Source organism: Bactrocera latifrons, unplaced genomic scaffold (assembly GCF_001853355.1).
Source record: "Bactrocera latifrons isolate USDA-ARS-PBARC rearing strain unplaced genomic scaffold, ASM185335v1 scaffold_88, whole genome shotgun sequence".
In the NCBI taxonomy this organism is placed as follows: domain Eukaryota; kingdom Metazoa; phylum Arthropoda; class Insecta; order Diptera; family Tephritidae; genus Bactrocera; species Bactrocera latifrons.
In genome coordinates this window covers 1,240,043-1,265,413 of record NW_017537578.1, presented here as the reverse complement: position 1 = coordinate 1,265,413, position 25,371 = coordinate 1,240,043, and the positions used below count along the sequence as shown (strand labels likewise).

Below are 25,371 nucleotides of genomic sequence, written 5' to 3'. Positions count from 1 at the left end.
ACATGATTTTGATATTCTGAGGGTGTGAAATAAGGATGTCTCGAATGTTTTCAATAACGGGGTTGGTTTGGTTACATCCCTTAATAGCTTGAAAACATGACATACTGTCGGAGCAAATTATAAATTTTCCTTTATTTCGTACGCAATAAAGCATCGCCTTGAATATTGCCACGGCTTCTGCTGTAAAAATCGAGCAGAAATTAAASAAAATACCATAAGTAATTATTTCTCCATGTTCTTTCACGACAGCAAATGAAGTCTGTGATGATTTTGAACCGTCGGTAAAAATCAGATCCCATCCARTGGATTTGTATTTAGCTGCCACTTCGAGAAAATTTGCCTTGTATACATCGTTGGCAGTATGGACAAGTTCATTGATAAAAGAATCATTTTTAAACAGCCACGGCGGATGAACGCTTTTGCGAATATGAGGCCTTTGGAGTGGAAGGCCGTTATCCTTTGCGAATTTGATACATAAGTAAACGGTTGATTGCACTTTGGGTGGCCGTTTACGCGAAATCGCTAATTGTAGGTCCTTTCTGAGAAGAGCGTTCGGTGAGAACATCAGCTTAGCGYAGAGTTTGCGAACTGAATCTTCGGAGTCATCGAATATTGTATTTAGCCCAGATTCWGCAAATAAATTATTTAAGGGAGTCGTTGGAAACGCGCGCAGCGATCTTCGAATTGCAGCGTGGTAAGGGGCAGTCAGCATTTTCAACTTATTTTTTGCGTGATGTCCATAAACTTCCAAACCGTATTGTATAGTTGAAAATGAGCTTACTAAATATCTGCATAGTAGTAGTATGTCTGTGCGCTACATATGAGTTGAATGGGGTCARTACTTGCTGAAGCCCCTATACGTGATATAAAGGTTTTCGAACTACCAAGTGACTTTATATCCCAAAAATCGGTCAATATGTGAGTTACCTCCATTGAGTCAAGAGATCATGCTTTGCTTTTGTGCAGATTTGTGCTTAAAATGAATTAGATCGGCTAAAACTTGCTCTGGACCTCTAATACTTGTAAATTGCAAAAGTATAAAATGTTCGGTTTAATTTAAATTTTTTTTGCCTTATTAAATTCTATAACATCTCTAGAATATTGTCCTAAATTTTCAAGTTGATCCGACTAATAGTTTCGGAGATACAACTTTGAAAAGGTGGACGCTCGAGGTCAGGTATAGGCTGAGGGCGCAGTAGGTAAAACTTTAAACGCATTTTTCTCAAAACTATGTTTTCACAGTCGGTTGATGGAATTTTACACAGGTCTTCGAGATATCATTTACAAGGTCTTGAAGGAAGTATTTTTTTTTAATTACAACTATTTAAAAAAAAAAATGTCGAGAAATTTTCATCGAAATGTGCATTTTTTTATAAAAACGTCCGCCAAAAATCCAATTTTAATTAGTTTATTGTCTTTACTATCATTCATTTCACTAAAATATTTCATTTTTTATATGTAAAAAAATTATTGAAAAAAGGCCGTTTTTTGCCCAAGGAAACCCATGTAACCCCTTTAAAGAAATGGTATTATCTATCGTAACCGAAATATTTCTGGGTTCATATGGCAAATTAAGTCCCCTGATTTTTTAGTTTACGCTCGATCGCCACTGTTTATGATATATTGACACAGAGAGTTATTTCAGCTAAGGGATGGGAAAAAAAGATTGTTTTAATTACAAATCGTCTCTGAAACTTTAAGTCAGTTATAGTTAAACCTTTAAACACTAGCTTTAACGCTAGTCAAGCAGCACATCTTTCAACTCTACAGTTTTTGCGAAAATTTTGTGCAGAAATAAGTAATAATAAATGATTTATATAATACATACAGCTACGCATATGCAAATGTTGCCTACACTTATTCGCAAATAACTCTTTGTCTCAATCAGCCCACCCAACAGTGCAGACATTTGAAATTCCATTAATTTTAATATTGACTCGAAATAAAACAAAATTCCATTTAACTTCACTAGGAACTCAGCTGCTTTTCATTGGAACTTGCTGCCTTGTTAGTTGCTTATTCATGGCAAATAAGTAACCGCACTCTCATGTTGCTAAATTCATACACCTACATGCATATAAATTGCATAAGAATGTGTCTGTGTGAGCATACAAAAAATGACCTTTTTCCCGTGGCAAATAAAGGCACAAACCTTTGTTCGGTCGCAGACATAGCATTTTTGCATACATACATGCATGGCTATTTTCGCATATACTCACACATATGTAGATGTGTGGTAGGAAACACGTTTGTGCAATAAAGTCTCCGACTGTAAAAGACACGCACAGTCAATAAGTCAAACATAACAACTACAACAACAATAAGTGCTATGTATATACATCAATAGCAGCAGCAACGACAATAATAACAACAGCAGTCGCATGTGAAATTTACGCAGCAGCAGCAGCAGCGGCAACAACAATAAAAGTAATCAATGACTGCAAACGTCCGAAATTTATTACTTTTCAATGTCACGTTCATCATCACGTTTCACCTATAATCACATAGGATTTTCCACCATTATATGTGCGTATCCTTAAGGATCCCATTTATTACACACCCGATATCCCAGCGACTTTGCACTTCACAACACATTTTATGCGAGCTTAAAAAAGTGATATGGTTGGAAAAAATGAGGCAAAAGCTTCCTCGCTTCGAATGCTGAAGCTAAGAATTTATGTCAATGAATTTATGTGTGTGGACATGTGTGCGTGTGAGTAAAGTGGTATATTGGCTTGTGATCGGTCTACTAAAAAAAAAACCGATAATTTGAATTCGCTTGAATCGAAAACATTTTTCAGAAGCTGAAAGGAAAAATTTTCAATCTCAAAAGCCATTTTATTATTGAAAACAATTTTTTTCGGTTCAAAGGTACATAAATTATTTTCATCGATACTTTGTTTATTCTAATCGATTTTTATTAAGCAATTCGAGCAATATTTTGTCCTAAACATTTTTTTAAAACTGCACATWTTTCTTTATGCCTAAATTCTTAGCGATTATTTTTGGACTGCAAAATATCTGAACAAAATTTCGATTATTATCGATTTTYCGATTGTTCTTATTGAATTCTATTCAATAGTCAGATTGATATTTTGTTTCAATCGTTTATTTGAAGCTATAAATTACGATTCAATATAAATTAATATCGATTACTTTCGGACTTCAATCCCATCAAAATATTTATAGGCTGATTAAAATTAATGAAATATTTCGATATGTCCGCAGAAGTTTATTGTAGTTAATTATATTCCCGATAGCTCTTTTCGAAATTTAAACCTTTTATATTTAAAAAAATAATTTTTGAATTATAAATAACTATAATTAAAGTCGATAAAAATTTAATATTTACTTCTACTTCATTTAAAGAGTTTACTAATTTTTTATCATAATTTAGTTAAATATATAGATCATTATTACGGTTTTTATTAGTACATCTATTTTGTATCATTTCAAAAAAATCGATATTTTGTAATCGATAAATATTTACTAAGCAGGGTTATTATTATAGAAATGTGCTTGAATAAAAAAATATATTATAATAAATTTGAAATGAAACCTAACATATTTAATATATTTCGATTTTACTTCTAATATTTAATTTATTTAAAGGAATAAAATCTTTTATTTTTGATTTTTAATGTTATCGCATATATCAAYCGATATTTAGATATTAATCGTACGATAAATTTAAATAATCAATCAAAAATAAATTCGATTATTTTTSATTGTAAGTGTTATCGCCTATGTGTACGTAATCGATATTTCGATTTTTAATCTTCAACATAGTATATGAGAATATTTCTTACCATTTGCCGCAATAAATTATATACAATTTATTTTCAATTTCCCAACTGTTGCCCATAGTAAATAATTTCCTACAGGGCGAGCTTATACAAGGATATATAAATATATATACATAAACATATAAAATATATACGTTATACGCATAGATATTTGTAGTTATTTGCGTTGGCCGTCGCAAAGCAATATTTTGCCCAATTTTTCAATTATGATGCTGATCACTGCACTTCGGCCCAGTCATAATTCTCATGCGCCGTAGTCAAGAGGCTGGAGAGAGCATGCCAGTGCTTGGCAYGAGAGCAAAACAAAGAAATATGACTTGACGAAAATTTCAGAAAATTCTTTGGACACTCACAAATTTATGCACACATAAGACATATATTTGTACTTTTTATATAACTGCACACGCACATATTATATAAGTGGAAGCAACAATTCATAATCAACGTTAGAGAAACAATTACGTACATGAGTGGCCAATAAAATAAAATGATTCATTGTTATGGCAGGCGAAGTGACTGCGGCGCGTGTGTGAGTTGAGATTTTGTGCGCCTGTGATGGGTGAGTGGCAAGCGTAGTATACATTTGGGCGTCCATATAAATGAGTGCCAAGTGGTAAATATTTAATTGTGAGCTTCACATAAGTGTAGTTTAAATTATATTTGTGTKTGATGCATGTGTTTACTCRTGTATKTGTCTGCTAATTGTGTATGTGCDGCGCATAAATAATATTTACGGCTTTTGCGCCCTAATGTATGCAATGATTTTTTTTTTGTATTACCAAAAATATGAATTATTTCGCATATAAATTATATCTACGCTTAATCGGTTGCACTTTTGTAGCACGTCGCAATGTTGCGACTGCCATTTTGAGTTGCACAAAATTCTAATTTCGCATTATATTAACGCTTTTCGGAGACATTCATAAATAAAGAAGTGTCTCGTAAGCAAAAGAATGGCATTCAATTAGTTTTATGTCAACGCTAGTGCATACATACATACAATTTTAGATGGAGGTTGCAATTATATGCATGTATGTTGCAAAATTAGTGTGCAGAGCTGCATTTCTTGCGACTTTAGTGCTGTCTTCACCGCAGTCAGGCACACATTTCACGAAGTAGAGATGCCACAGTGCACACCACATACATATACATACACATTCATATATATATATATATATTATGCTTCCACGCCAATAGTTCGCCTATCGTTGCTGATTTTCGATCGAAATTCGCAGTGACATTCGTAGCGCAGACTTTCATTTCAGTTTCCTGTGAATGTGTGACTGTGCGTAAGTTTCAATAACTGCGCGTGCTACAAGTTTGATTGTATTTGTTTTCGCAGCAACCAATACCAGTATTTTTTGTTATTGTGCACTGCTGTTTTTATAATACTCAATAAGTTTTGTTGTTGTTTTCTCTGTTATTGCTGGCAAGACTTGGTRTTTGTGCTGCTGTTTGTTTTCCACTTCCGCTGCTGCTTCTTCGTTTGCTCTTCCTATTTTTCTTTCAATTTAAATGTAAATGACTTGAAAGCAAATGAAAGAAATCCAGACGCGTCAAGAATTTAATTTCGTGCGCACTGAAGCGCATTCGCAACGGAATCAGGTTGCCGAAGTTATGGCCAAAGTCAATTGGGCTAGCATGTTGGCATACTATGGCGCAGACTGTTTGCATTGGTCGACAGAATTTTTGGAACAGRAAAAAAAAACTGAAGTCTCTGGAAAATTGAAGTGATTTGTAAAAGTAATCGACTGATTAAGTAGTGGCGAGTTTGGTCAAATAAGAAGTTRTTGTCGTAATATTTTCTTTATATGAGAGAACAATTCCAAGAACAGATCCTAAAGTATGATCAAGGAACGAAAAAAAAAGAGATAAATGCTCGGCTCTTTTAAACATGAAAAATTCCTGTTAAAGCAACGATAGCCTTAGAACTATCGAAGATTATCGAAATCTTGAGTAAACAAGAAATTTTTATAATTTGGTTTTCAAATATCACGACACCTGCGGAATTGTCTCTCCCTTAGATCTTATTAAATCACTTCTCGTTCAAACTTTCTTAGATTTTAATCACTTTCTTGTCACCACTTCTCAGTTAAGCGACTTTTTACGGATTTTATTGAGAGATTTCAGTGAATTATTTCTCTATTAAACTGAAAGATTTTGCAACTCCGGCCTGTAACCGTTATGATATCAACTTTCACGACTGGAGGTTCTTATGAAATTGTCTTCTCTCCCCTATTTTCTATTTCCTCTCCCAGAACTCAACCCAGCAAAAATTATTTCAATCTAAAGCATATCGAGTGAGCTTTTGCGAGCTTTTTTGGGCATGACTTTTAAAAAGCTCTACTAAAATCGAATTTATATGAGCTTTTWGGAAATAAGCTTTTGAAAATTTTAATTTAAATAGAATTGATATCAGCTTTGTCGGGTTTTTTGGTGTCGATTTTTAAAAATTTCGACTTAAGCCRAATTAATATGAGCTTTTTGGAGAAAGCCTTTAAGAAACTCGACATAAATCGAATTAAAATGAGCTTTTTGAATGTGATCTTTAAAAAGCTTAAATTTCACTAAATTTGATTAATTTTGAGCAAACGTATTTCTTTTTAACCTCAAATTTTTATCACAACATTTCGCTTGTGCTTGCATAACTGTGCGAAACTTCAATTGAAATCAATGAGACTGTCACCAATGCAACGAGATGTGCAAAGTAGAACAAATAAAAAAAAACCGAAAATATTGCGAAAAAATAGCGAACAAAATTTTTAAGTATAAACTTATGTTCTTCTGCAAACTTTTGCGTTTATTCTTGTTCAAATAAGTAAGTGTGTGTGTGTGTGTGTGTGTGTGCTGATGGAAGTGTTTGAGTTTGGTGCTCTTTCACCAACTTTATTCCATTAAAAGCGAGTGCTTATTCTATTTTTTATTGTAAGTAGACGAATAACGCTGTGACGGACGATTATTGACGAATATTGGTATTTAAAAAGTTTGGCTACCTCACATTTCAGAGCTCACTAGTTTTTGTTGTGAAGCAAATAGAATGCTAACAATTCCAAAAGAAGTCTGCAAGCTAAATTTTTTTAGTTAAAAACTATTTTTTTTCTACTTTAATTTTCGCTGTTTTTCTTACTTTTAGCGCCAATATTTTTCTATAAATACAAAAACAATAATAAATACTTCCACGTATAATTTAACGGACGCTTTAACCCTTCCATGGCGGCACCAACAAATTTATAAGCCACTCGCTAGCAATAAAAGCTAATAAATGGGTCACAGCTGATGCCGACAGCACGATTTAATTTGTCTGCATCCCAAAAGTAGCGGCGCTTCGAGCCACCAGTAGAGTATAGGTATGTATGTATTTGTGTTTTCTACTCAAAGTTGTGCCGAAACAAGCAGCTGGCAAAAAATAATCCAAAATCGATCGCTGCAATTTTCACTTTTTAGGCGGCAAACCCCTTCGTACAACAAAAACAATAACCGAAATTGCGCTAGAAATGAATTGTTGAAAAAGTTTCCGAGCGTCAAATAGGAAGAAAGTTCGAAAAAATGGGAAAATTGTGAAAATGTCTCGAAACATTTAAAGATATTAAAAAGTTGAAGCGCCTTCGGCATGTCGATGGCACAGCTGACAGTTTCACAAATTAGCTTTGGCCATAATTTCAATATGCGTGAGTTTTTGATTGCTTTTTATTGACCGTTAGCCAATGTTGCGGCTCACTGTCGCGTTGCCAACGCGGCCAAGTCCATTGCTTGTTCGGCGGCAATCTTTGCTATGTGGGTCATAATTTTGTCGCATTGAAACTTAACAAATAAATTTCAATAATAAATCGCAAAAACAATTTCCTTTGTGTTGTTGTAAGCAGTTGTAGTGGCCATGAATTTCTGAGTCTGATTGCGAAACTTTGCACTTTTAGCGTTTGATTCCATTGAGACTGACACTCACATAATTTCTCGAAAAGAACTTTCCGGATCGGTAAGGAAAATTTATCCGAAACGGTTGGATTGCTAGACTTGAAATCTGCTCACAATTCTTCTAAGTGACATATATTTGACAGATCTTGATAGAAAGAATAAGCATTTTGATAATATTTTCGGTTCTCAAGCCAAAGAGAAATGGAATTTTTCCACAACAAAAAAAAAAAAAATATTTTGTAAAAAAAATTCACTCAGCTGAACACTTCTATATGAATAATAATTTTTCTGTTTTTTGGATTTAAAGTAATATTAAGCAGAAAAATCGTCTTACCGCAAGACACTTTTTTCGGAGGTACTCCAGGAGATCAACTATGGGATCAAAGCAGTCCAAAGTTTATAAAACTGAATTCTTCCTAATTAAAATACATTAAATTCTGTGAAAGCAARCTATTTTCATTTATTTTTAGAGAAAATGTCTATTCACAATAGAACAAGTTTTCCGGACTTGCAAGTAGAAATAACTTCGAAAAAGTTAGCATTCAAGTCTAAAATCAAACAAAAGAATCTGCAGGATTTTTTTGTCTTCGTCAAGGGAAATATTACATTAACATTCAAASCGGATTGGCATATACAGCAGCAAGAAACAAATTCACAAAATTAAATTCCCACCCCCAGTCTCTTTCTTTCGTAAGCCAGTAGACCTAAGCAAATMCATTCAGATTTCTGATTGAATATAAATTAAGTCTAACTGTCTTATTTTATTTCAGCTATTATTCGTAGTCCTACCAAGTTCCTTTAATATTAATACAATAGCGCCATCTGTCGTCATTTTATAATACCTGTAAAGATCTGCCCCAATCACAAACAAAGTTAATTTATCCATTTTAATTTATAACATCGTTCAATAAAATACCTATATTTACAAATGGTCCTAAGTACTACCCTTACTCTATATTTATTAGAAACTAAAACTAATACTCCTCCTTCACAATCCTGTGCCCCATYAGCATAAACATAGCTGCATCCTCCATTTCGCACGGCACAAATAACAAATCTGATCTCTGAGGTCCAAACATTACTGTCGACGACCGCTGAACTTCCTCAAACTCTAGTTTTCATTCGCAGTAATCTGTGGTTTCAGCGGTTTCAGCGGTGGAAGTAACTGTATCGTCCAATGTTTCTCCGTAGCTCTCTTCTGACTCTATAATTCTATTACCCGTCAGCATAAACAATGCGGCACTCTCCTTGTCGAATGGCGCATTACCAATAACTCCGGTGCATGTGAACCCAGGAGGGGTGCTGACGAACGCTGAACTTCGTGAATTTTCATTTTCCATTCGTTGTAATCAATTGCTTCAATCGAGTTATACATATTGGTATTATATGATTCAAGTGTCAGTTATAACAATTGTATTCAAAATATACTTGACAGTAGATGTTGTGGTTAAGATATTACAAAAGTCATTGGGTCATCCGCTACTTAAGGTATTCTGCTATAATGTTCTTCCACTATTTTTGGTTATATATAAAATGTATATAACATGTAGTTCCAATAATGTGGACGGTAATGTCCATAGGATCCAAAAAGGTATGTATTTCTCTATGAATGAATGATAGTGTGTTGCTGAACTTTTCACATAATTGCATTACCGCTGACCCATTTATAGACCTCATCATTCTTGAACTTAAAATCTGCGAAGAAATGCCCTAACTGTGTGTTGTGTTTTAGAAATGGATGTGGAAGCAAGCAAAAGTATTATTAATACTCCCAACATAAGCACACCACTCTTTAAGGTATTTGCCTTCAAAAATTARTCGTAGACAGAAGTAGATTAAGAAAGAACTTACTTTTGAAGTGGACTTGCCAATTCTGATTCTTAGAAAAAAGTATAAACTTTTGCRTATCCAAAGACAATCGCACAAAATGAAAATTGAGGTTACACCGACATTTTGGTAATAAGAATTCCGAGTACTCATAAGGTCGTCAATAGTAAATGGTCTCATGGAAAAAAAGTACTGAAATCTGTCAACTAAATCAAAGTCACATGTCATCACCTATATATTTTTTATAATAAATGTAAAAGGAAAGAAATTGTTTCATAATTTTATGTGTTGGCAGTTTGCACCATAACAAGTGGTATACAGAGAGATGAAGAAAGAGAAAGACGATGTGAGAGGTAGAGAGAGAAATGACAAAAGGTTATTTTGAAGCTTCGCACTTTATTAAGATTACTTCAAATAAAGTTACACACACACACTAACACACATATATTACATTTCGCAAACACATACACGCTTATTTGTGTGTGTGTGTGTGTGTAGGTGTATGAATTTCTAAGTGATATATGATGTATTGCATGCTGAGCGCAGCATTTTAATCCAAAGCTACAAAAGAATTAAATTGCATTTGGTCGAAAGAGCAAAACAAAGTGGCAGTCAAGGCAAATACACCAACAAAACCAAATATGTGTGAATGGCAGTGTGTGAAAGGCGTATGAAACTAACAACGCCATAAACAATGCAGCAAATGATGAAACGAAATTTGTACGAAAGCGCTTGCGAATGTGAAGAAAAGCAAGAAAACACAAGTAGTGCAATAGTAAATTTGAAAACGAGGCCAAGGGACTCACACACGCACACATAGAAACACACGGACGTAAGGGTTAAACTGCCCGCTTGCTGTGTGTGGTGAGGGACAAGTTCACATATGATTGCATGTGTGCGTGATTTCTGCTGTGTGTGTGTGTGTGTGTTAGTGCGGCAAGGAAAACGGCGGAAGTCCGCGCTCACATCCGCTTTTAATGTTTTTCATTAAGCAAACCAAAACACAAACGCACGTCACATCCGCATCCGCATCCGCACAAACACACATACACATTTTTATGTGATACTCCCCCACATATACACGTATGCATATGTAGTAGTGTGTGTGTTTTACTTTATAGGCGTGCTGCTGTCATCGCTCCTCTTTCTTTTCCTTTCCCTCTTTCATAATTTAGTTTTATTTATTTATTTTCTCCGTTTTCGTTTTTTTTTTCGCCTGCCTTCCATATACCGCTATTTGTTTTATTCTGCCGCATGCGTGGGCGAGGAGACGGGAAAATTGCGCCTGCCAAGAAAACAAAAGGATTAAGCGAATTTGTGTGTTTCTTTATTGTTGATGTTTTGTGCTCTTATTTTTTCCGGTTTATCCGGCTTTCCTTTATTTTTAGCTCTTATTTATGCAAACGGGAGAAAACCAATTACACACGCACATATACACACGAGAATAACAAAATAGGTGTGTGCGGCAAATGTTGCAACAGCAGAAATTATAATTTTTCCCGAGCTGTAATTACATGTGTGTGTGTGTGTGTTTGTGTGCGTCAGCAGCACAAAGCATGAGTATTATTATATCATTTTCGAAAAAATGAATAACAACAACAAAAAATCARACATGTACATGTAATTAAAAAACGCAAATATTATCGCAAGTGAAATTTAATCACAAAGCAAAATAATGCAGAAGTAGAAGCGACGACCTTGASAGGACTAGGAATAATTTCTGAAGCAAAAATATACACAAAGCTAGTATTAGACTTAGGTAGTATTCCATTTGAAATCAAAATAAAAGGCTTTCAAAGAATACGGTAACTATACCCGAAACTTAATTTTGTCAGTTTAATGATTTGAAGASCACTTTTAAAGCCGATTTCTTACTYGTGGTRTWTACTATATRTAAGTATAAAGTGAAAATATTAATCCCGATAAATTGAAGAAGTAATACAACAACACACCGAACCAAGGAGATTTAGGAACACTTAAAACTAAAAGTAAATCTTTTGATAGCCTTGCCATCTGTTCAAAATTTTGATTCAATGGGTTTGATAAAGTAAAAGAATCTTGATGAATATTGATACAAAAGGAATAGGTTTTGAACATCATAAATTGAGACTTTTTTCCAAAGGGTTACCACCCGTACACAATTTTTGATACGCAAAACTTAATGAAGTAAAATATAGCGATATCAATATCAGAATGAGAAGGTTTGATTAGACGTATAGCTGAAGAAATTTACSAAAAGGTTATCAGATGATTAAAATTGTATACAAACAAGTAAGGAAGGGCTAAGTCCGGGTGCCACCGAACATTTTATACTCTCGCATGATAAAGTGATAATCGAGATTTCAGGCGTGGTTGTGAACCGATTTTACCCATAGTTGGTACATGTCATCAGGGTGTTAAAAAAATATTATATACCGAATTTCATTGAAATCGGTCGAGTACTTCCTTAGATGGTTTTTGATCCATAAGTGGGCGACGCGACGCCCATTTTTAATTTTTAAAAAAAGTCTGGATGCAGCTTCCTTCTGACATTTCTTCCGTAAAATTTAGTGTTTCTGACGTTTTTTGTTAGCCGGTTAACGCACTTTTAGTTATTTTCAACATAACCTTTATATGGGAGGTGGGCGTGGTTATTATCCGATTTCTTCCATTTTTGAACTGTATATGGAAATGCCTAAAAGAAATGACTCTATACAGTTTGGTTGACATAGCTRYAGTAGTTYTCGARATATGTACAAAAAAGTTAGTAGGGGGCGGGGCCACGCCCACTTTTCCAAAAAAATTACGTCAAAATATGCCCCTTCTGTTTTGACACTTTATAAGTTTTCGGTTTCCGCCATTTTGGGGGCGTGGCAGTGGGCCGATTTTGCCCATCTTCGAACTTAAAGTTCTTATGGAGAGAAGAAATACGTGTATCAAGTTTCATTACGATATCTCAATTTTTACTCAAGTTACAGCTTGCAGACCCTATATCTGACTCTTTTAATTTTAGGACTTACAAATAACCGTTATGTGAAAAAAACTATACTACTCTCTTTAGCAACTTTGTTGCGAGAGTATAAAAATTCCATAAAACAAATGAGGAATGCCCATACTGCATGAAAATAAATGTTTCCATTATAGAAAAAAATTTAGTTGCTCGGAGATTTGTCAAAGTTTCAGTTTCAGTCATTGCTACGGTAATCTGATAAGCAAGCGATGGTCACGATGCCACAGCGCGACTTTTCAAACAACAGTTCAGATTTTTGATGGACTTTAACTTGAAGCAACGTATATATGGTGCTTTTAAATGGTGGATGTACTCTGTTGAGTTGCAAACAAGAGGTTTGCCGCACGGACACATTCTTCTTTGGATGGTGGATTGTGGTTACACTAGATCAAATTGATGAAATCATTTCTGCGGAAATTTATGATGCAGAGAAAGATCCAGTATTATACGAAGTGATGAAAACCAATATGGTTCATGGACCTTGCGGACATAACAATCCCACATCGGTTTTTATGGCTGACAATAAATGCACGAAACACAWTCCAAGTGTTTTTCTTTCGGAAAMACAAACTAGAAATGATGGATATCCATTCTAACGGCGTCGCTCACCAGACGACAATTATAAAACWTTCAGCATTCAATTTAGAATAGTGAATATYGAAGTTGACAAYGCATGGATCGTACTAYATTCACCATTATTGTCCAATTCACATTCAAAACTCATATCAATGTTGAGTATTACAGTGTGGTGTAATCGACGTTTATAGGTACGTCGCCAAATGAAGCAACATTGCGGTTATTGGTCTTGAACGATACGGTCGATACGTGAACTGCAATAAAGCRCTTTGTAGGAWATTTGCTTTTGCAATTCATGAACGTTTTCCGATTGATGTGCGTCTCGCAGTTAATTTGGAGAATGGCCAAACAGTGTATTTCAATCCAGAGAATACAGTACAGCCAGTGAAAACACCGCCAGCAACATTATTAACATTTACGAGTTTTTTTTTCTCAACTTTCGCAAGTGATCCGTGTGCTAGAACATTGCTCTATTCGAAAATACTTTGATATTATACATGGAATGCATAGTCGATGAAGTGGTTACGCAGAAAGCAGGGCCAACCAGTAGATGGACTTCCAGGTATGTTATCCACTAATGCATCAGGACGAATTTACACAATCCACCCGAAAAACGACGATTGTTTCTAACTTCGGTTGCTATTGTTTAATGTACGCGGTTCAACTTCATTTGAGTCATTGCGTACTGTGAATAGTACGGTGTGTGCAAGTTTTGGAGAAGTAAGATATCAATTCCATCCGCATTCGCGAAAGATGAACTCATCATGACTGTTCGCATATTGGCCAAATTATCGTAACTAYGATTYCTTAAGTGCACGCGCAATRTTAGCTGCCAAAAATACCGATATTATTGACTCAAAATAGAAGATTCAAAGTCGAATTAAGGGAGACTTGCGCTCATACAAAACGATCGATCGTCGTGACAATGAAGACGGTGCCGTGAATTATCCAGTGGAATTTCTAAATTCTGTGGAGAGGCTTGGTATGCCGCCGCCCCATTTGCGCCTCAAAGCTTTATCTATCTCTCGTTATTATGTTTCGCAATCTGCATGCACCGAAATTTTATAATGGAACCCGACTGCTTACGACTCAGCTATCGAATACAATGGGGCAGAATGCTTGCTTTTACAAATTACTCTGGGTTCTAAGGTTTTGCCCTTTCAATTCAAATGTAATCCGTTTCCAGTAAAAATTGCATTTGAGATGACAATCAACAAGACACAAGGTTAGTCGCATAGTGTGTGGCATAAATTTGGAAATGCTATGTTTTTCATACGGCCAGATATACGTGGCGTGCTCACGAAATGGAAAACTATCTTTTCTGTACACCGGAACAGCAACCAAAAAATGTTGTTTAACAAGCTACGTTACATTGAAAAAAAAATATATATATGATAAATTTAACTTTCTTTTCATTTCAAACACACATATTTTCACGCAGGACAACAGCTGCGGGGTCAGCTAGTTTTGAATAAAAATTTTATTACAGGTAGCTGATTTAGGGTAAACAAGAGAAAAGTTGCAACACCTGACTACCTGCTCACTCCTTTAACGTCTTTCACTAAGCCAGCGAAAAATCTTCAGCTATACAAGGGATATCACAGGTGATTTAAATTCATTAGCTCACAAGCACTTGCTGAGAAAAGTTTGCGTACTGCTACAACAAAATTACATGTTAAAATTTGTACCTTTCTAAAAATATGGCCACTTACGGAAGTACATTGACACAAGTAGCCGAATATATCGCAATGATCACCACCAGCAGGTTTGAGAAGGCCACAGAGCTCAACCAACRAGGATTCTACAAGCGTTTCTGCGGAGCACAGGACTTTGAAGAACTGATAGGAGCAGATATTTCAACCAATATGTATAACTCGATTGAAGCAATTGATTACAACGAATGGAAGACGAAAATACACGAAGCTCAGCTTTCGTCAACACCCTTGCTGGGTTCACAATTTTAAGCAAGACCATATAGATAATTAAGTCTCACTTATTCCAAGAATGTTTAAGTTCAAGAGATGTTAATATGATAATAAGCCATGGAATATTTATATCGGCCGTAGCATAAATAATTAAATTTCATATTCATATGGCTTTCAGGTTTTCTTATTCTATGATTGCTGACCTAAGCAATCTCTAAAACCCCATCACATATTTTTATTTCAAATATCAAAGTCCATATTTRAGGAATATATAATAAATTGCTTCATATCATTCCGGTAAATACAAAATTGCTTTCAAAAAATTATCGGCGAGTTAAAATTAGCAATTGACAAAGCTTTAAACGTTTTCAAGCTCTTGTACAAAAAGCTCCTCAGCTATTATATGAAAAAAAAATGAAATGTATTAAACTTGGTCCAAATTAAATCGTTTTCAGTCTGGTCTATCACTAGTACACATTTTTTACTACAATTTTTATGGCTTGTTTGTTGTGACTCTGCTATTTATACATCATATGTAATTACGCTTGTTCTGCGTGTGCATGTAAAAATGTATGCTTTGATTACCATTCTTCCCTCTTTGAGTTTGTAAAAAGTATTTTCAGATCCAATTCTAACAACGTAGAAACTTTCGCTTCACTTTCCACACTCATTTAACTACATGAACATGAATAAACAAGCAACAAAGTTTGTTAGGGAGAACTTTACTTAAGGGCAGCAGCTATGCGCAGTGCAAAATTGGTATATAAAAATATTTACAGCAAAGGCGAACTAAAATTTATTTAAAAACAGAAAATAAATGCTAAAAAGTGGAGCAATGAAAATTGGCAACCACAGAAAACATTTATTTTTATTTTTATTAAATTCACATAGAAATAAGATGGGAATCATACATACTATGTCAAAGAGTACAGCACAGTGAGTGAAGTCATAGTACGTCTGTCAGCGAGCGCTGATGCAGCCTGCATAAAGAGCTAGTGCCAAGTGGCATGCAGGATGCGGGCTTTATGGCTGCGGTTTGGGACAGGCGGGGTGTGTGCTTTTCAGAGTTTGCTGTGGTGAAATAAATCCTTACAGTCGCATGCATATTTAAATTACTGCACTTCTGCATACGTGAGTTTGCATTAGGGTGGTACAATTTTTTTTTAAATTTATTTGATTTCAATTTTATATAATATGTTTAAGAAAAAACAGGTAAAATTTAAAAGATTTCGGTTATATAGTATGCTCCACATATAGAAATATTATTTGCAGACACTTAATTTTGTTCGTTCAGCTTGTATGACAGCTATATGCTTTAGTAGTCCGAACTGAATAATTTGTTCGGAGATTKCACCGTTGCTTCGGACAATATTCTCTGCTACATTTCGTGAAAATATTTATAAAAATAAAACAAAGTTTTCCTAAGAAGCACGTGATTTTGATCAATCTGATTGTATGGCAGCTATATGCTATAGTGGTCCGATGTAAATAATTTCCTCGCACGTTACATCAATAGCTTACACAATAGCTTTAGGCAAATTTCGTGAAGATAGCTCATCAAATGAAAAAGTTTTCCATACAAGCACTTGTTTCGGATCGTGCAGTTTGTATGGCAGCCATWTGATATAGTGGTCCGATATCACCCGTTATGACACATGAATAGTTTCTTGGTGAGGAAAGAATGCATGCAAAATTTTAGATCCAGATGTTGTCTTTAAGACTGAAGGACTAGTGTGCTCATATACTTATGTACGGGCCTGACTTAATCGACTCAGTTGGTGGTTTATATATACATTCTATAGATTATTCGAAGTTCCCATCGTGTGTTACAAACTTTATAATAACCTGGTTCAGGATATCACTTAGGATGCCAAAACATGTTGAATGATTATGTGTTCTAAACCCATTTTCGAGGCGCATTTTGTATAGACTTTATCGATTGGGTCCTTCTAAGACAATTCTAATTTTACTGATCTTTTYGAAATGCCTTTAAATTTATTAAAATTATATTTCTAATATATTTTCACTGAGTAGAGCTCACAACAAAAGTTGCAAAMACCATTTTAAAAAATTTATTGGTGCACTTAGGGGCCACCCTACTATACACATGTGTGCACGTAGCTGTAAACGCGAATACAATTAAAATGGGTGGAACAGAACAATGTAATRACGGCCATAAATGAGATCAACAACCGCCAACGCAGCGACTTAACTCTTGCTGCCGCAGCTGCATACTTTCTCCCACCCACACGCCCTCCTCTCTCGCGTCACTTTCTCTGCGATTTCCGGCAAAAGTTAATAATGTCGGAATTTAAATGCGCAAATTCGCACACAATTCGTCATTTGCATGCGAAGTCAGTCAATTATTTACTCACGCACCCTTACAAATATACACACAGATTACCAGGCATATGGGCATATGGGCATATGGGCACAAGTGTGTGTGTGTGTGCGTGCGCGCACTTTAAACTTGACGAATCGAACGCGCCATACGCGCCAGCACTTTCGACACTTTCATTTACAGCGGAAAATTGGTAAATCTCTTTATGCGAGCGCATAAATTGAATATTGTCACTTCTTGCTGTTTGCCGCCACTTATTGTGCGGGCGGCGTGTGTGTATGTGTGCTGCATGCGCCGCAGTGGCAACACCCGAGTAGCGGATCAGTGTTGCTCTGGTGGTGGTGGTGGTGCTAGTGGTACTTCAGCACTTTGCGGTTCACCGAGCAATTTGCCAAATTAAATTAGACCACAAAAGTGCCGTCAACTCCAGGCCAGCAACAACAGCGCCAACGTTGAGCTGCAACAACAAACGGTGCTGTGGCAACAAAATGCTGTACAGTGGCAACAACACATTAGTGATCGCCAGCAACGAATAAATTCCTGTGAGTTTAAATACGGGCGTGCCCTGCGCCGAGTGGGTGAGTGGCAGTGTGGGATGTGGCACAGATAACGAATGCCTCAAATAACTGGTAACAGTTGGTAAGATGGGCTGCTAGGCTGTTGCAAATATAATGTACAGATGAACGGTACTGCACAGTTGTTGGGGCACTTCGGGCAATGAGTAATAATGTAAGGAAGAATAAATAATCAAATTGTACTGGCGCTGGTGTGGGTCCATCAAGCTGAGCTATGCCGGACGCGCCACAGCTTTGACCCCAATATAAAGTATGAATAAGTAGATAAATGCTCGAAAGGAGCCGACTTAAAAAAGTAAATCCGTGTAAACGGATAAAATGGTAACTGTAATCTCTACGCGCCCGCAAACAAGGGTGCTCAACGCAGAGCGGCGGCTAAATAGGGCCTGATTGAAGTAAGGGCAGCTGGTAGCATAGAGCGTCGTAATAATTAAATAGCTGCCTGAATGGCGGCGAGTGCCGCGTTTTGTGCGACAAGCGCGCAAGTGGATCCGCTCACCGTTAGATACGAGCTCAGCTGCGTTTTGCGAATTTGTTGAAGATTTATTTTCGCTTTTGTTGTGCCTTTTAACCGCCTATACAATAATGAATGCGACAAAATGACAGACGACAATTGTATCTAGTGGTGGTTTTACTTGTTTGGTGGTATTCGTTGAAGGAAAAATATTAAATTTGCTTTAAAGACGATATATTGGAAGCAAAGCGTCCCCTGAACATAAAATTCTTGGAAAATAAGGTCTATTATATTAAGTTATGGATTATCTGTTTAACTCTGTGTTGAGACGTGACTCCTGAACTATGTAACTTCTTCGACGTCAATGCGTGGATGCAAATCAGCGATACGTTGAAGAACACTGCTTTGATGCGGATTGTGACCATCTACCGGGCTGAAAGAAAGGACTTGGCGATAAAGTCCCACACCGAAATTGCGCTTTTTTATATGGCCACTGTATTAAATGACACAAGGACCTAATCATCTCAGCCCTTGTCTCCTCCATCACTCTTATTGGAAGGCGGTTACTCTTACGAGGACTTCAAACAGCTGAGCAGCGGGACCTTCCCAATTAAATCGGAATCCTTGGTACGTTTGCAGTAGTCATCATCAAGAGGGAGACTCCAATTAGAGGAATCCGGACACAAACTGCAATTCGAAGCTGTTTTATTTTTTTATATCCTCTATAACATTACTTTAACTTCAAAACTTTAGTTGTTCGCTAAAATGTATAAGGCTTGTAATACGAAATTACTTAGAGTTGACAATGCAGGAAGCCGGTGCATTTCAGAGAAATTCGGCTAATAATGCGGCGTAGGGCAATAGCGATGTCAATCCTCATCTAAAGGACGCTGAGCGCATTGTACTGAACTGTACGCGATGTACAGAGTATATAGAATACACTCGGTGGTAGTTTTACGGCCGAAAATTTTACGACACAGTCCACTGAGAAATGGAAAGCTGACAGGGAAGCGTTAGCGTTAGTAATGACTTATCTGAGGCTTTCAACAGATTAAGCGTCCGTCAGGCCGCACAATAGAAAAGTCTGTCACTATCACAAGATATTACTTACTTTCTTGAAAGAGTATTGAGTGGAGTATATTGGGTTTAGCGGATCAAATTTCCATTTTCGATGACTCAAAAGTTCGATGCTTCTCCCTACTTTAGAGAATAGTAATAATGAAAACAGATCTTATATAATGAGCGTTATCTTAAATTTAATGGAACAGTTTGTAATATAGCTAAATGCTACAGGGGACCAAACTGCTCTGAGTTCGTATCATTGTCTTGTACATTAATTGTTGTTCCATTTTGTGAAGATATCTCGGAAAATAAAATGTTTGCCAGGATTCAGGATTCAGAATCTAGTACTTGATTTTGATCGACCATATGACAGCTATATCACACAATGGTCCGATTTCGTGGCTCTGACGAGTGAGTAATAAAAGGAAAGGAAACCGACTTTTCGTTTGTTTGGCATTTAGACACCAAATGAACCACCAAAAGAGGCCACACCAATCATAATTAGTGATATTCTTGAAAAAAGTTCTATTACTGAGGGTTTGTTGAGTGCATTTGAGTAATACAACCTAAAAAGAGTATTTTTTTTTTGGTTTAAACTAGAAACTATTTTGTTCCAAAATTGTATACTTAACAAACACAAACCATATTAAAGTCATATCCAAAGTGTTTAGTGATAGTTGAACTTACATTTTTGAACCAAGCATACGAGCTCACTGGAGGTCGCGCGTCCGCACGACACTTGAACGTCACATTTTGACCCTCAGCTTTGGTAACAAAGCGGCTCGGGTCCTCGTTCGCTAAATGCACGGACACTGTTGGCGGATCTGTAAGTACAGTAAAACAGAAAATGTGCTATATTATATATCTATATATTTACATATGTAGTACATGCATACATTATATACTTGACTCGCAGCTGAACATTTGCGCTGCTGGTGTATTTGAGCGAGCATGTATAAAATAAATATTTGCTCGACTGCCTAATAAAGAGCAACATTAATAAAAATGTAAACAAAACCAACTACAACAAGCAATAACAACAGCAGCAACAAAAGCAACAGTAAGAATTAAATGTAGCTGAAGTTGGCGGCAAGTTTAATGAGCGATACAAATTGCAGCATAAAAGTAAACAAATGAAATAAATTTGAATGGGTCAAAAGTTGCCGCCACAATAAGCCACAATGCAGTAATGCGTAGCCGGCAAACAATAACGACCATGCACAACAACACAAGCAACAGCAGCAGTTGGCGCTGAAAAATCATTTGTGGCAAAGCCAAAGACGCGCACTTGGCAGCGCAGGACTTGAAGAATGCATGGAAGGCAGGGGGCGATTTTGTATGAGTCGCACATATGTATGTGCATGTGTTCGTGCTTGTTAGTATGCGTGGTTATGCAAATGTGCGTCAAATATTTATTACTTGACCAAAGTACGCATGTTTCTATCTCAAAAAGTTAGCGTAAGTCTTTTGTGAAGAAAATTTTTGATTATTTTTACTAAGTTTTTCAATTTTTAATGATTTAAGTCCACCTTTCATAGTAACAACTGCATTTTTTAGACCAAAAACTGTGCGTTTAAAGTATGTTTGTCAATTTTACGCCGCTCCACAATCTTGCTGTTTTGCGTGGGTACTCAACAAATTTAGTTTACAGCACCGCCACCCACACCTGCCGAGCTAATAAATGCCATGCTCTCTCCTATTATGTTACCTAATATATTTATAGCCACATATTTATTACATTCTTCAACTACTTGCGCCCATCGCTGCGCCTTGTGTGTGGCGCCTACTGTGCGCAATGTCTATTTTATGTAAACAATAGCACAACTTAGTTGCTAAATATACATACACACACTATAGCTAAATATATTTATATTGCAAATGTTTCTAAACAAAAATGCCAAAATGTTGGCAGTCGCCATGAGTACAATGTTGTCTGCCCCATGGCAGCGCATTAAGTGCGGCCCATTAGCTACGCTTCCGCGCGTTTCACTTATATTCCAATACAAGTCGGCTTTGCCACAGCACACAAACACACACAGCAAAGTAGAGTAGCGCTCACTGCATCTGGCTGAGCTGAGGAAGATTCATTTGAACTAAGGTTATATGAAATTTACTGGCTTAACGAGTACCATAGTGAACTCAAGTTGAGTGGATATAAAATTAGTCTAATACTCTCGTGGAATGGAGCGTAGCGTAATTGGATATATGGTGCGCTCTACACTGATCACTAATTCACTTTCAAACATGAAATTGGTTTGACCAAATGCGATTATAAATATACGCACATACATATTTGCAGGTATATATTTTTATTAGCGGACAATATGCAATTTATAGTTTGAGGCGGCAAATGTCCAACRTAAAGGCACTAAGCTAAGCGGCGTGTCTATTTTGAGGTTAACAAGCGTGTTATTTTTTTTTGATAACAAGTAACTGAAGGCACAAAAAAATTGCTCAAAATTAAATAAAGCAGGAATGTAATAGAAAATTCGAGCTTTAAGACACCACGGAGTGACGCTTTTGTGAAAAGAAAAAAAAAAATGGTTGCTGAGGCACCTATAGCTGTCCATTATAATAACTTTTTCTCATTCTTYTGATGCTTTTCTGATTAAGTTTGTTTTGTTAGGGTCCCCAAATCAGCAATTGCTTCAGTAACGGATTGCTTTCGCTATATAACTGAGACTATTTTCTTCTTTCGACTATAGAATAGGTAGTTTTTGTAGTGGATACACATTTTGTATTCCATAAATGTAAGGAACAGATCAAGGTCAATAATTTTTGAAGGCAAACAAATCATATTAGGATTGGATGGATTCCCATTGAACCAGGAAAAAAAACCTAAATGCAACAAATAAGGAATAAAATTTTATACACTTGCAACTTGCAAAGAACAAAAATCGGCAAGTTCCTACAGGAACTGTCAAAAATTTATATTAAGTTTCGACCCGATTTTATCTATTTTTGCCAATGCTACATTCGTTTGTCATGTCCCATACTAAAAAAATGTTCCCTTGCTTTCATAAAGTACCTCATAYACAATTACCAATTATATGGAAAGTTCGAAAATCAGTATATGTCATATGGGAGATAGTTCTAGCTTTCGTCCAATTAAGTGAGGGTCTCGGGCCAAAAGTTGTGTTATGACTCCAGGAAACCGTAGTTAAGCCAATAATGTCTTACRGAGCCGTTGTTTGGTGGAGGGCGCTCGGAAAAACTATATTAGTTAGACAGCTAGTTCAAAGAGCGGTCCTCATTGGCATTATGGTGCACTAAGGAAAAGATCAACAATAGTATGCCATTCTAATCGTTGCATATATAGGGAAGCTGGCTATATGATATGAGGTCCCGGGCACAGGCACATTGCAATTCTGCACTATTTCTATTTTATGCCTAACAATTTAGAACACTGCATCGCAGAACCTTCACATGGCGGTTTCCTCTTTGCTCATATAACTGCGAGGAGTTTGGTTGGCGGGGCCATTGCAGAAGAGATGCAGTAAGATTTTTGCGGACATACCAAAGTTAAAAGGGAGGGTAGCAGATAAAGTCTTTTGTCAGGTGCTCTTCATTAGCTCTTTTTTTGGACTAGGAGGTCGCTAACATGAAGATAGCGGTAGATATACTGCTAAGCTAAGCGGCAATACTTTCTTTGAACTCGGTAACTGTGCGCTCAAAAGTAGTCAAGGAAAGTATGAGCTTATTAGCTATAGCTTCAGGCTTCTTCTATGTTAGACTTGAACAGGTGAACCTCCAGTGAGCTTTGCAGGCGCTGATTAACCAACAGAATTTATACAGCTGAGCGATACTACTGGCCCAAAGTGGGTGATAAAATGTCCACTGAACTACTTGCGCCCGAAAATTAAATATTTTGGAAGACGCTTTTCTTTTTTTGTGGCTTTTGCCATACAGAAATATTTTGGGAGACATACTTTTGTGGAACCCAGCGAAGGAGCCGATTTATTGACTTAATAAATTTTTGGTTAGCACAAAATGCTTAGTCGATTTATGGGGATCCTAACTTCAAAGAGTTTTTCGGCAACATAAAGAGCAAATATTTGTTCAAGTAAGTTCCAGTGGCTTTAGACTTTATAGCCTAACGTAAGTTAACATGATAGTTACTTTGAGTATCCCGCTCGACAAATATCGAAAAAAAGTTAAACATTCTATATACTATCTAGAACAATCTAGATTTTTAAGCCATGTTTGATCTAAATTTTGAAAAAATTGAGCTGCTTCGCTTGTCGCCACCTCGAACTCTCTTCGATTCTGTACTTCGATCCATTCCCTGTTTCAGCTAATCAACATTGATTTGGTTGATGTGACAAATGATTTTTCCAGAAAATTTTAAGTAGTCGCAGCTCCTAGAAAAATATATGACTACCAGCCTGCCATGTTCASTGGGMATCAAAGTATARTTTMTCTTTTTTACCTAGACATTTTATGTCATTTTTAAGAGCAAAGCGAAATTTCTTAGAAAATCTGGCATTTAAAATGAGGCCATAGACCGCTAACATCTTTTATCTATCAAGAGTGAGACAATTCAATTCAATTTAATTTTTTACTTTTCATTTAATGCTCACACCGAGCACGAACACAAATTCACTKTAATGACTTTAATTGTACGAATATCTATAATTTCCGTTATTTAAAATGAACAGTTACACATACGTATATATAACTACTCGACACAAGTTTTCTCGTTTACTTACATGCCACTCGAATRATGCGCTTGTCCTCGATGGCGCTGCCGGAGAACCAGGGATTCGACGCACGACACATCAGCTCGGCATTATCATTTTCCGATGTTACCTTTAARTTGAGTATGCTGGTTGTGGTATTTGAGTCCTGCGAAGAGAAATAAGCAAAGAAAGGCTATAACGATGAGTAAGCATATCAATACCCATAGAAATATATTAATGGATGTATGGGTGAGTATGTATGCATGTAACTGTATTGAATAGCGAAATGTTAAAGGGAAATAGTGAAATGCATTTTTAGCATCTGTCGGAATGGCTAAGACTTTGGCGCGGATAATATGCGGACAGTTAGGGCAACGAGTGTGCGCTGAGAAAGATAGTATAGTTCATATAATGGCCAACTCAGTGGAGAGGGACAAGGGATAAGTGCTCGTGTGCCAGTAATAACGGTTAAAATAAGCACAATACCCACACATGCATACATGCACACACCTTTTTAGCATCTGACATTCGATTACATTGGTTGCGGTGGAAGTGGTGGCGCGGTGTGAGCAGCAGGAAATAACAAGCGCCAGCAAGCATAGAACAACGGTAAAGTATGTACTCACATGCCGTTCTGCTGTTGCCAACGAAAGTGCCACAAACAAGAAATTATATTTAACAATGCCAGCAAGAGCTTTGGCATACACACGCACACACATGGTCGCGTTTTTGTAGTTAAGGTGTGTGTGCCTGCCGTTAGGTATGCCTTTAATGTATTTGTGCTCATAGTTGTTTGTGTAGCATTGTGCCGTGTAGTGGATAACATCGGTATTGCTGTGATGTGGCGATATGGTAATGGCTCAAAATATGCGCGCATGAACGACAGTGGGWGTTCTTGGAGACTTTTTGGGTCCGAAGATGTTTATTTATTATTTAGCTGATACTGAAGGAAACATATTTTTATTTTTTTCGTACTATCCGGGGTATAGAARAAGCCTTACTAGGTGGAAGTGAAAATCTATTTTCGCGGCATTTTGATATTTTGAATTTTACTTGCCCTCAAATTCATTGCCCCTAAATGTAGGCAACACATGGCGTTCACATTTTCATTGGTGTAAAAATAAGTTAATTTTAAAATTTATACACAAGTTCGAAGTCTTGAATACACTAAAGAAATTTTAATAAATGAAAAATTAAAATAATTAAAAATGTAGAACAAACTTAC

The 25,371-nt window shown here is 36.3% G+C and overlaps 1 protein-coding gene across 1 annotated transcript in view; it reads right to left on the bottom strand.

Moving 5' to 3' along the window:
• LOC108977354 (hemicentin-1-like) overlaps positions 1–25,371 on the bottom strand; it is a gene marked incomplete at its 3' end in the record, with an annotated part of 131,538 nt that overhangs the window by 20,122 nt on the left and 86,045 nt on the right. The window contains 2 exon segments of the mRNA XM_018946974.1: positions 20,155–20,291; positions 24,177–24,312. Coding sequence (XP_018802519.1) covers positions 20,155–20,291; positions 24,177–24,312 — 273 coding nt within the window.